This window comes from Carassius gibelio, chromosome A16, assembly GCF_023724105.1.
Source record: "Carassius gibelio isolate Cgi1373 ecotype wild population from Czech Republic chromosome A16, carGib1.2-hapl.c, whole genome shotgun sequence".
Lineage (NCBI taxonomy): Eukaryota > Metazoa > Chordata > Actinopteri > Cypriniformes > Cyprinidae > Carassius > Carassius gibelio.
Genome location: NC_068386.1, coordinates 31,048,097 through 31,061,441, shown reverse-complemented (window position 1 = coordinate 31,061,441; position 13,345 = coordinate 31,048,097). Strand labels below are relative to the sequence as shown.

The window sequence follows — 13,345 nt, the reverse complement described above, 5'->3', positions numbered from 1 at the left end:
ATGGTTCTGTTACTACTAAATAGTTCAAAAATATGTACAAAACATTAAAAATGAAGAAAACAAACACAACAATAACAAACCACCCTAACAATTGCCTTAAATATATGATATTAAAACTATATCAATAGACATGTGAGATTAAAGCATTAAAGAACCCCCCCACCGAATCTGACCGGCCCACCTGGAATATCGTTTGGCCCACCTTTCATCTAATATCTGGAGCCGGGCCTGCCACAAGGTCTCTCCTTATGCTGATGACCTTTTATTATACGTCTAAAACCCTGCTGTCTCTCTACCCCCATTTTTGGATACCCTAGACAAATTTAGTGAACATTCTGGCAACAAGATATATTTACAAAAAAGTTTTTTTTTTTTTTTTTGGTTTACTCTGAAGCTAAAACTTCCATGATCAATCTTACCCTTCAAGATTGCGCCTGATGGTTTCAGATACCTGGGGGGTTTGTTTACAAATTCATATAATAATCTATTTGCAAAAAATGTCCAACTGCTTGTGGACAAATAAAAGCTAGACATGTGTATGTGGGCCTCTTTATCCCTTGTAGGTCAAATTAACTTGGTCAAAATTGTTATTCTAACCAAATGTATGTAACCTCTTTCAACACTTACCTATTAGTAAATCTTTCTTTACTGTCTTTGACAGTCTTTTGTGGAAATGTTTATGGGGGAATAAACCCGCTCGCCTTAAGAAATCAACTCTCCAACTTCCTAAAGCTAAAGGAGGCCTTGCACTTCCCAACTTTTAGCAGTATAACTGGGCCTGTAGCATCAACAAGCTTCTTTTTTGGAACAAAGATATTTACTCTGAGAGTCCTCTATGGGTACATACAGAAACGTCATCAATGAAAAGCACTCTCTATTCGGTTGTCTGTTCTCAGCTTCCCTTAGTTGTTAACAAAGTTTCTGCTAATCCAGCAGTCATTAGTTCTCTTAAAATTTGGGTCCAATTTAGGAAACATTACAGTTTACATAGAGGCTCCATTTATATGCCCATCCTCAATAATTACTTGAACCAGGTACATGCCTCTTCCATTTTTGAGAGGGATGGCTTAATGCAAAAATAAAATTGGCAAAAAACTTTCCAGGCAAGAGTGCTGCCTGTAACCATTGTAAACTCTCTCCTGCCGACTATATGCACATGTTTTGGACTTGTCCGCAGCTGGTGACCTTTTGATCTAATGTACACTTAAAAAAGCTATCACCACTTATATTAGCCCTGATCCAATTATAGCCGTTTCCCCTATGCCTGATTTGGTTGCCCGAGATCGTAAAGTAATTGCTTCTTCTACAATCTTGGCCAGATGGGCCATCTTTCTTAAGTGGAGACATGCTTCTCCTCCAACACATGATAGGTGGATACAGGAAAGGTTTTACTGTATTGGACTGGAAAAGTTGAGATATTCACTCTCTGGTTCACTTACATCCTTTTAAAAGACATGGGCTCCCTTTTTAAATTACATTAAGGGTTTATCTTGTGTGCCCGAAAAACCGAAAACCAATAAAAAGATTTGGACTAAACACTCACTACACCAAAAAAAAAAAAAAAATAAAAAACATGATTTGAACAAACATATTACAGGATCTGGTGGCATTAAGTTGAAAAGGATGGTACCACGCATTTAGAAATATTAAATTAAACTGTACCTCTGGTAGAATTCACATTTCACTATCATGCAAAAAAATAAATAAAGGCCTTTTACAGGTACTTCTAACTGATATAAGGCTAAGGTCAAAGCTGTTAATATACATATTTCAAATTAAATGTATCAGAACAGTGGCAACTGTTTATGCAGGTGTCGCCTCCTTTAGGTCTTCTGTGCAAAAGCAGCTTGGAAACAGATAAAAACCAGCAATAAAGTCAAAAGAAAGTTTATTTTTTTATTTTCTTTTTTTTTGGGCAATTTGAATACACATATGTTAGCAAATCAACACAATAAAAATGTATCCATAATAAGTATAAGTATAATTAATATTTATTTTAAGTTTATAAGTATAATTATATTTATATAATTAAAATTCAATTATTTTCTATGCACTTTTGCAAATACGGTCTCTTGAGGAATGACATTTTTATTATTTCTGTACAAGACAAATCAGGAAGTTTGCTCGAGTGATTTGACATTTTATTTACATGACTCCAGCCAGCCTGAATTATTTTCACTCATTAATGTGTTGGTTTGAAACTTCCTTAAGTTCTAATATTGCAAAAACTATATCAATTAATTTACCTGCCGTACCAGCTGTTTGCTGTAGACTAAATTTTTTGTCTAAACTATATTAACAAGGCTTAAAATATAATTTTGTTAAATAAAAACTTGAATATAAAAAGTTGTTTCATTATTGTTTTTGCAATATTTTGCACAGGAATAGAATTCATTAAGATGAATAAGACTCTTACCTTTTAAACATTGATGTTTTGAAGTATTCTATGCTTCAAGATAACCCTAGAACAGTGTTGTTTCCATACTGTAGTTTCAACTGTCAGAACTTGTATATTATCTTCAGTAATATAACCTATCTGGAACATATCCGATCAAATCATGACCACACTTAAAAACCACAAATATAGCATTCTGATAAATGTCTTATGGACTGTCACCATATCACAGAATAAATAGACCACTTAAATTAATCAAGACTTCCTGATCTAGATAAAGTGTGCCTCCTGGTGGTATAGCAACAAGCTTTACAACGCACTTTTTTTAATAACTGCACACAGACAGAGATGTCTAAATACCCCATTATTATGTCAGTCAATAGAAAACTTATTTCAAAACTAAATTAGCAGAAGACAAAAATGAGTCATGGAAACTTGTTCACACTATATTCATGATTTCTTAGAAAGCAATCTCAGTGGGGAAATTTTGATTCATACTTATGGAAGTTTTATTTTCAGTATGAAAGGTTCATAGAGATCATTTCATTTTATTTGGTTGGTTATCTTACACCTCAAAGCCAGGGTTGGGCCATTAAATGGAATTATTTGAATGTCAAAGTCAAGAGTTCCAAACTTGAAAACAGTCGCACATTACATTTCTCAAGAGAAACAGTCTGTATGTGTGGGTGCCTGCAGAACAGCATAAGACAGTTTAAAATAGACACCTAGACCTTCTCCTCACACCTCATAAAAAAACAAAGCCGTTATATTCACACAATCAGACAAACAACCACAGATGCTGCAAGTGTCAAAAACAGACGTGAATAATCTCACGAACCTTTCTGTAAAAGGCATCTTTTTTTCTTTTGCCTACATGCTGCCAAAAAGACAAGCACAAAACATGTTTATTTATTCATTTAAAGACATCCAGTTAAGGTATTGAACTTAACTGGATACGTCTTTAAAAAACATAAATAGAACCATTTTTAAAAGTACAATTTTTCCATGTTATTAAGGAAACTGGAAACCAGCATGCATAATAATTATGTACAATAAAATAAGTGACCACACAAATGCATTTTATTGCCTGTTTGGTTACATATAATACAATCTGCACCTAAGGATTCTTGATATTCTTTTTGTTTTGCAAACCAATTTATACATTCTAATGCATTTACAGTCACCTGCACAAGTTGAGTCCACTGCGATAAGATCAGGGGAAGTTTAATCAGTCATTTATCTGTTTTGGGATCTTACTAAGATCTCAGCACCTGCAGATGCAGTTTCACACCTGCCTGCTGCCTCAGCCTCTCCGGATGGTTTTCACATGGTTTGGGTGAAGCCTCAAGAGACGTAGACAGGAAATGTGTAAAAATACTAATCTTCAGATCAGGGTAGTTTTATACACCACATCAAACTTACTGTACGGCAACAATGCTGTTGAATAATTCCTCCAATCCCACGAACACGAAACAGAGAAACACTTTATAAACAAAGACACTGGAGACTAGTTGAACAAATAAAATGTTTCATATGTTTAATCTCAAAAATAACTGAGGATAAAGTAACTCATGTTCAGCACAGAATGTGCAAACATGTATGGTTTCTGTACAAAGAAATATACATGCAAAATCAATATAGAGTCAAAAGCATTCAAAATGACATTGTTACAGTATGTAAAAAAAAAAAAAAAAAACGGGTATACATTTATGCATTATGAGAAACTAACTTAATATAAATATGAAAAATCATACTAACATAACTGAGCCAGCATATTATTTACCTCCTTTTTATTCAGCACTAAAATGATTGCAACTAGGTTTTAGTGACAAGGGTTGACAGTTGCTATTTTGGATTATTAGACCACTGCAACTTGCCTCTTAAACTTCAACCCACAATATGGAGGCAATTAACTTAATACTTTCTCCCTGTACAACAGATACAGTACACAGGGAACAATTCATCTCAATGTATTTTAAACAAGGGATCATCCTTGTCATTTAGTCATGCAAACCTACATAAACAGATTGCTGCTACAATGAGCAGATATGGAATTTAAAATATGTAGCATTACTTCATCTACAATTAAATTTGATTAACAAAAACAAAACAAGACACAATTAATAAATCAACAATCAATACTCCTGCTCCAGGAGTCAAAACTGCATTCATAACTTATTGTTACAAGTTATAACCACCAAATAGTGAGAAGAAGCATTTAGATAAATGAGGATTAACTTTGGTATAACCATAAAAATAACAACATTCATAACAAAAGTGTGACAAAGACACAAATGTTTTTTAATAAATGAGGCTTAAGCTTACAAAATGATACTGAACACAGAAAGAGTCACAGACACATCATATCTCAACTTGCAGTGGCCAATACATGTACTTAACAATGCTGATTTAACACAAATCATTATAAATAGCTGCAGAATGTTAAAGCCCCAACATTGCACATTTCAACAAGTTACAAAGAGTGCACATTTGTTGTGGTTACTAAAACTTCCTGCCTTAGGCGGCTTTCCAGCTTGTATTCTAACTGGTCAGTTGAAAGTCATGATCAGCCAATGAGAAAGCATGTCAAACATGGCAGATTAACATGAATGAAGGGAGGTCCAGTTTATTTACAACATAAGGCTGATAGACAGATGCGAATTGAAATGAAAAGCTTACATTTTACTTTACTTGTGTGAAAGAGATGCAGCTGTTAAAAGTTGTTAAATTTGTTATGCCTGACTTCCAATATGACAGTATGTCTATCAAACATGGAACTTGAGATGAATGCCATAGTGTAACTTATTTTACTTCTCTTTAAATCTTTAAATAAGCTTTTGTTTTTCTTTTGTCCAAAACGTTCAAGATAAAGATATTATCTTTACTGTGCTTCTATACATGGTCTGTACAAAATGTATTCCTTCCTGAATGTAGCTATATAAATTACAGTACTCCACTAAAGCTAAACCTTTCTGGCTCAGGAAAAAAAAAAAAAAAACTTCAAAAGAACCCCCTCCCCCCCTTCTTAATTCACATTTGTTTCTCATGAGTTTTGTCCATACAAATAGAGAACATGTACATGTAGCTAAACATTTTTTTTTTGAAGGGTTGGAAAGGGGGACTTCAGAATTTTGTCAGCAGCAGTGACAGTAACAGAGACCAAGAACCATTTCAGAATGACTCTAAAACGAGGATAAGATTTCAGCATATTTCCTATTTATAACCTATACTTTCCTTAATATAACTGCAGGAGAACAAGCATACTATTGGATTTCCACTCTACGTTTCTCTCAGGTCTTGCTAAGTAGGCGACTACGCAGGAATGATCGGAAACTGGCCACGGGTCGTAGGTCGTTCTGATGTTTCCTCCGCTCAATAAAAGAGATAAGTCTAGTAGTGTCGAGGCGAGCTGCGCCGGAGGCCGCGATGGGCTGCAGCCATGGCTCCTCATGCAGGCAAACCTGTGCAGAGGGACGTCTGCATGGCTCGCCTTGGAGTAAGACACATACAAAATCCTGCGCCGCCTGACTCACACCATGGAAGTAGTCCTCCGGGAAGCTGAAGTCGAGACGGCAGATGTTGAGGCAGGTCTCCTCGACACTCTCATCCAGGAAAGGGGATGCCCCGCTGAGCATCACGTACGCCAACACGCCTAGACTCCAGATGTCAGACGCCAGAGCCGCTGGTTCACCCAGCACCAGCTCAGGGGCGGAGAACTCTGGACTGCCCAGCAGAGGGTGGATGTAAGGGGTGTTGGTGAGATGTGCCGCATCACCGAAATCCGTCAGTTTGACTAGAGGCTGGGCTGACATTTGCTCAATTAATATATTCTCGGGCTGAAAGACACATAATGCAGACAAGCATGCAATAACAGATACATGACAGTTTTAAATGATACAAATAGAAATTCAATAGCACACTTGACTTCAGAATGATGTAATCCAGTCAAGTATTCAAGCAAAGTAGTCAAAACTTAAAATCCCTCAAAAAATTCAATTATGCATTAGTATAGGGAAGAGGATAAAATGAATTCCCACTCCTATCTTTTAACCAAAGATGTCACAAAATATCTGGGAGTGGCAATATATTAAAATAGAAGAAATTAGTCAGCTGGAGACTGCAGTATAGTATGTTTGCTTAAAGGGTGTAAACTGGATATTTCATCACTTATGAATATTTATATATTACAGATTTATATAATACATATTCGCTTGGATAGTTAGCAGATTTCCTTTTATACCTATTGGTAGATGTTGATAAAGCACTAATTGTCAGAGATTTTAACATTCATGCTGATAATACAAATGATGAATTAGGACTTGCGTTTACTGACCTAATAAACTCTTTAGGAGTCAAACGAAACGTCACCGGGCCCACTCATCATTTTAATCATACGCTAGATTTCATTATATCGCATGGAATTTATATTACTGATATAGATATGGTACCTCAACCTTATGATGTTACTGACCATTTCCTGTATCATGCGTACTGCGACAGCTGCGTATTACTGGTATTACCTATATGAATCTGTTAATGTCCGGGCAGAACGTTCCCGGTTACTTGACTGTAACCTTGTTCCCTTAGAAAGCGGAACGAGATGCTGTGCTGCTCAGCACATTGGGAAACGTCTTATTCGTAACCAGCTGTGAATAATGTGTGTAAAACGTCGATAGAATTGACCCGGTGGTAATATAGCCTCGGTTGACGTCATATATATATATATATATATATATATATATATATATATATATATATATATATATATATAATATATATATATATATATATATATAATATATATATATATATATATATATATATATATATATATATATATATATAATATATATATATATATATATATATATATATATATATATATATAATATATATATATATATATATATATATATATATATATAATATATATATATATATATATATATATATATATATATATATATATATATGTCGCATCAGTCCAAAAATAATTCATGACGAGGAAAAAAAAAATACATAAGTCGCACTGGACTATAAGTCGCATTTATTTAGAACCAAGAACCAAGGGAAAACATTACTGTCTACAGCCACGAGAGGGCGCTACATGCTGCTTAGTGTAGGCTACAGGAGCACTGAGCAGTATAGAGCACCCTCTCGCGGCTATAGGCGCTAATGTTTTCTCTTGGTTCATTTCTCTTGGTTCATGTCAAATTAATTTTGATAAATAAGTCGCACCTGACTATAACTCGCAGGACCAGCCAAACTATGAAAAAAAGTGTGACTTATAGTCCGGAAAATACGGTATATATATATATACGGTATAAAATAAAAATGTCTTGATGATTAAAGTCATCGAAACATTTATTCATTCATTTGATTCGTTCAAATGGCTGATTCATTTAGGAGTGAAGTAAAAGGTTCTTTATGAATTGTTCATTGAATGATTAGGCTTGTTCAACTTGAAGCGGATCATCACTATCAGACCGATCGGTGTATGACATCAAAGAACCGCAAGAGCTTTAAGCCCCTTTCACACTGCACGTCGGACCCGCAATATTCCCGTAACATTGCCTGGTCGCCTTCTGTGTGAAAGCAACCACGTCCCGGAATTGATTACCGAATCTAACCCGGGTCGGGGACATAGTAACATTGCGGTAATCGATCCGGAACGAGCGCTGTGTGAACAAAAGCCAGATCTAATTCCGTATCGGAGTGATGACGCGCGTTATCGCGCGACTCTTTTACCGGCTGTTTTGAAGGAAGATCAACATTCGCGACGAAAACATATGTGCAAACTGTAATGAAGCAGAGATCAGTTAGTTCCTCACTTTCCGCGCTGACGCCGAGATCGTTTGCTTGCTTCAGTTAAAGTATAACGTGCCAAGCGTTTTCGACTCATGCATTACACGTCACGTGCTGATGTCACGTGTCGTTACGGGATCTTCAAGGGTTGTGTGTGAAAGCACGCACATATACCGGGTCATCACTGGCAGTGTGAAAGTGCCAAATCTAGCGACCAGGGAACAATTACAGGAACACTTTACCCCTGTATTTGCCGGAATGGCAGTGTGAAAGGGGCTTTAGAGAGCAGACGACTCCTTGTGCTTTTGAATCGCTCTTGCGGTACTTTGATGTCATACACCGATCGGTCTGTGCAGCGCCACTTCAAATCCAATGTGACTATGGCCAATGAATCAACGTGCCAAATGGTTCACTAAATTCATTCAAAACGTGGATTAAGAAATTAAATCCCACTGAGAGTTGCTAGGGGATGAACAGTTCTGATTTTTCTTAATATTTTGGTTGGCAAAATTGGGGAAATCAGACAACATTGTGTCTAAAATAACACAATATTAACTTCTTAAGGAACTGTTGCAGTTGTGTGATTTTGCACTTAGCCTACAGCTACTCTCTGATGATGTAATCCATATGAAATGTGTGCATTTCTCTCTGGCGTTCATGGTGACTCTGCATCGTCAACTTCATCTTTGCAGCAACACAGAAAACACCAGTTTATTGCTAAACAATTAAATGACTCCTTGCAGCAGGCCATTCTGGGTTGAGTGAGACTGAGACCCCACGGAATGAGTGAGCGGATCGGGATATTCAGAAATGCGTTCTCCACTCACAAGCTCTGATCAGAACAAACCCGAGCCTCAATGTCTGCTGACCTTGCAGAAACATAAAAATAGACATAGCCAGACTAGACTATTTTAGTACAAATTATGAGTTTATTGGCCTTTTTTTTTTTTTTTTTTCGGTCCGAGTTGCGGGCGGGGTAGTTGAAAAAGCGGTCGGGTGTAGGTTATTAATACATTGACCTGCGCATATATATATATATGAGAAGTTCCAGTCCAAAAGCCTCTAAAAGCCATCTTGTTCAGAAATGAGATATCGATACTGAGTGAATGTTCACAACACATAGTATATGTCCATCAAGTACTTTCATTTCAAAAGTGCTAAGTCCCACCCTCAAACAATTCAGAAGTACCAGTACTTACATAGAAACCTACACATAGTAGCTAGAAAAAATACTAGTTTTAAAGAAAAATGTCAGATGTTCTGTATATATATATATATATATATATATATATATATATATATATATATATATATATATATATATATATATATATGAGCTGAGTTCCAGCAGTTTGATTTGAGCTACTCACACTGCTCTTTTGTTTTGTGTTACATAAGCACTTTACTGCATCCTGCTAACTCTTCAAAAACAACACTTACTGTAAATCCTTCCTTTCCTGTTCAAGTCTGTACTATTCTTATGTATAAAACTGTATTGTTAGCAGTTCTCATGTTATTAAGATAAATCACTTGCATTGCTCATTTGTTAGTCTTTGGATTAAAAATGTTTGCTAAATGATTAAAAATAAATGTTAAATTCTTACAAGTAATTAAAATGTAAATGACTATTTTCAAAAACTAACCAGGGCTGAGTTTCCCAAAAGCTTTTTAAGCCTAAGAAGTTCGTAAAAACGATCGTATAACTGATCTTAATATTACGGTCTGTTTCCCAAAAGCATCGTAACTAAAGTAGCACTTGAAAATCATTGTAGATCTACGGGTGAGGTGGAGTAATCGTTAAGCCCTAAGTGCATCGTAAGAAGACAGATTTATGCAGTCACCTGCAGGACAATCGGCAGATTACACCTTTAACTTGATTCAAGTTCAATGTGATACAATATAAGGATTTGATTGTGCTTTATTGTACACTTTTTGTAAACTTTTTATTTATTTATAAATGAATTAATTAAAAAGGGCAGGAAAAATTTGAAATACACATTTAATTAAATGCCTGAAAAAAAAAAAAAGAATAAAATAAGTAATGTAGGAAATGCTTCAAAGACTGGGGGGTGGGGGGGGGGGTGGGGGGTGTATGTCAATGGCTTGCTGAAGTGCACAAAAACCAGCTATGTATTGAACCCGGAAATAATGTCTCACTCTCTCTCTCTATACTGCATATAAATAAATACATTTAAATAAATGTATGCATTTAGCAGACGCTTTTAACCAAAGCTTTTTACCTAACATAATATATAAGTATATAAAGTATATTATATATTATTATGTAAAGTATAATATTGTACACTATAATACAATATTGTATTGTTATAGTTATTATATCGATATAATATATGTCTGTCTGGAACGCAGCACTAGTTGAGAACCACCGGTCAAGACGCATGATTACATATGTGTGCCAGAAAAATTCCAAGAGAAGGCCCACCTTCAAGTCAAGATGAGCAATCCTGTATGTGTGAAGGTAGTGTAAAGCTTCTAGAATATCCCGTAGGTAAACAGACACCTTTTCTTCTGTCAAGTTCCCCCAGCTAACAATATAGTCCAGGAGACGACCTTGAACAGCACTGATGTGCAAAATAAGAAAAAGAAAAACCAAAAAATGTGTCACGTCTAAATGTGTTACCCCTGACCCCAAAACAAAACACACACTTTCCATCAGTCTTAAATGAACTAATTGTTTTATCATTAGCATTGCTATTATGTGTGGGAATACTGATAAAGAAGGAAGTTCACGTACATCTCCAGGATGAGAACGTAACTGGCAGGGGTCTCATAGGTATCCAACAGACCCACCAGGTGAGGATGCTGAAGACAGTGTAGGACACCCAGCTCTTGAACCACCTGCTCTCGTCGCATTAGCTTTTTATTTACTAGCTTAGCAGCCACTGATCGTTTGCTTCCTTTTTGCTCACACCACTTAGTGACGGCAAACCTGCCTCTACAGAAGGTCAGAAATTAAACATTAACTGGTTTAAAATGTTAGCTATTCATAGAGATAAATGACTATGTTATATTTTAAATCTACATTAAGTTAATTCAGAATGTTAGAACATTTCACTCGTAGAGTACCTCCCCAGTTCCATGACTTCAGTGTAGAGGGACTCAAAGTTATCCTTCCAGAGGATCCCGTCACAGGAAGTGCCTACCAAAAAAACGATGTTGGTGGTTTGACTCGACTACTATTAACATTTTTTGGGTCTTACTTTAAATGAAGTGACCTTAACTACTGTGTACTAGCATTACAAAATTAGTACAAGGTACTTATTGTATTCACAGTTTTGTACAATTTCCTTATGTACATTCTATGTACTTATTATAGTAACTACAATAACTATGTAATAACTAGGTACTAACCCTGAACCTACCCCTAAACCTAACCCTAACCCATGTACTGTAGTTACCTTGTATTACCAGAACTTCCTTAGATAAATGCACTGTAAGTACACTATAAGTACATGTAATTACATGTACTGTAAAATAAAATGCAACCCACAATTTTACCAAATGATTCATTTAAATGTAAGTACATAATAGTTAAGGCCACTTAATATAAAGTAGGACCAATCCAAGCAGTGTTAACTGAAACTCAACTGACCAAGCACCCTGAGGTAAGCTGATGATGTCACTGAGCCCATGTCATTAGAGGCGATACAGGTGTAGGTGCCGCTGTCATCCAGAGTGGCAGGTGAGATATGGAGGGTCACTTCACCCATCTCACTGAACAAAAAGTAAACAATTAAGTGACAATAATGTATAAATTGTAATGTATAAGGACACAAATCTACAGCATAGTCTATTTAAAAAATAATAATAATAAAAATGGTTCCCTGGAATACTTCATCAGAAATATAATGTTAACACTTTACAATAAGGATCCATTAGCTAATGTTAGTTAATGTATTGACTAACATGAATGAACAATATTTTACTTCAGTATTTATTAATCTTTGTTAATGTTAATGAATGAAAATAAAGTAGTCCATTGTTAATTCATGTTAATTGACAGTGCATTATCTACTGTTAACAAGCACAACTTTTTCATTTTAATAATGTATTAATAAATGTTGAAATAAGCATTAACTACGATGAATAAATACTGTAGAAGTATTATTCAATCTTAGTTCATGTTTACTAACATAACTGTAAAGTGTTACGAACATAATGTATTTAATGTATAATGACCGCTAAACTATATATTGACTGTTGTCCCAAGCCAATTTTATCCCACAAGCAAAATAAATAATTCTCACAGAATAAAACAATTAAATTAAATTTCCAGTCAAATTTCAGATCAATATTTTATGTACATTCATTTATTAAAGCATTTCACTTATTTATTTTTGTAAATCATGAATTCCCCCCCCCCCCCCCAATTTTTAAAAAAAGATAATAATAATAAAATAAATAATTAACAGACAGTGAGACATTACCAGAAAATAATCCATTTGTGGATAATACAAGATGCTTCACACCTGGGTCCAGATCACCCTGTCAGGCTTTATTTTAAAAAGGAAACTCACTGATAGTACATTAACCTGTAAATGTATAATTTTATGTTTTTAGTTTATTTAATAAACCTTTATACATTTTTATTAATGTATTTCACTTTTTTATTATTTGTACAAGTTTTTACAGTTTTAAAGATAAGTTTTTAATTTTCAGCAAATCTTTCCAAAAAGTATGCAAATCTAGGAGCTCAACGAAGGCGCTCGACCATAAAAAATAACAAACAATGAAACCAAGTTGGCACACCTTAGCTACTCAAAAAAGTAGAAAAATATTTATATAATAAAAATATAATTTCTCATCAAAAGTAACAGTTAGATCCATGTAGAGCTTAATCAAGAATAAAATCTTAAAAGATTTCAAAGAAAAAATCTTAAAAGCTTAATCATGGCTCAAAACAGTACTTTTGGTTACAATATGCCATGAATTAATACATTAATTCATTAATAAATACAAAATGTTTGCTTATTTAGCAATTACATTTTAAAATTCAAATATGTAATTAGGAATTTTACTCACAGAGGAAATCAGATATTGTGCAAAGTTTAAAGATTAAGTTTGTCTATCCGATAGCAATGACAAATTGTGAAACTAAATTAATTTAATTATTTGTCCATATAG

General features: G+C 34.8%; 1 protein-coding gene across 2 annotated transcripts in view; it reads right to left on the bottom strand.

Moving 5' to 3' along the window:
• Nucleotides 1-3,457: 3,457 nt before the first annotated feature.
• LOC128030934 (triple functional domain protein-like) overlaps nucleotides 3,458-13,345 on the bottom strand; it is a 252,485-nt gene continuing 242,597 nt past the window's right edge. For both annotated transcript variants that reach the window (XM_052619030.1, XM_052619031.1), the window contains exons 54-58: nucleotides 11,814-11,935; nucleotides 11,288-11,360; nucleotides 10,956-11,156; nucleotides 10,644-10,782; nucleotides 3,458-6,231 (exon numbers count right to left, since the gene is read on the bottom strand). In XM_052619030.1, coding sequence (XP_052474990.1) covers nucleotides 5,686-6,231; nucleotides 10,644-10,782; nucleotides 10,956-11,156; nucleotides 11,288-11,360; nucleotides 11,814-11,935 — 1,081 coding nt within the window. In that variant the 3' untranslated portion in view covers nucleotides 3,458-5,685. The remainder of the gene's footprint in view (nucleotides 6,232-10,643; nucleotides 10,783-10,955; nucleotides 11,157-11,287; nucleotides 11,361-11,813; nucleotides 11,936-13,345) is intronic.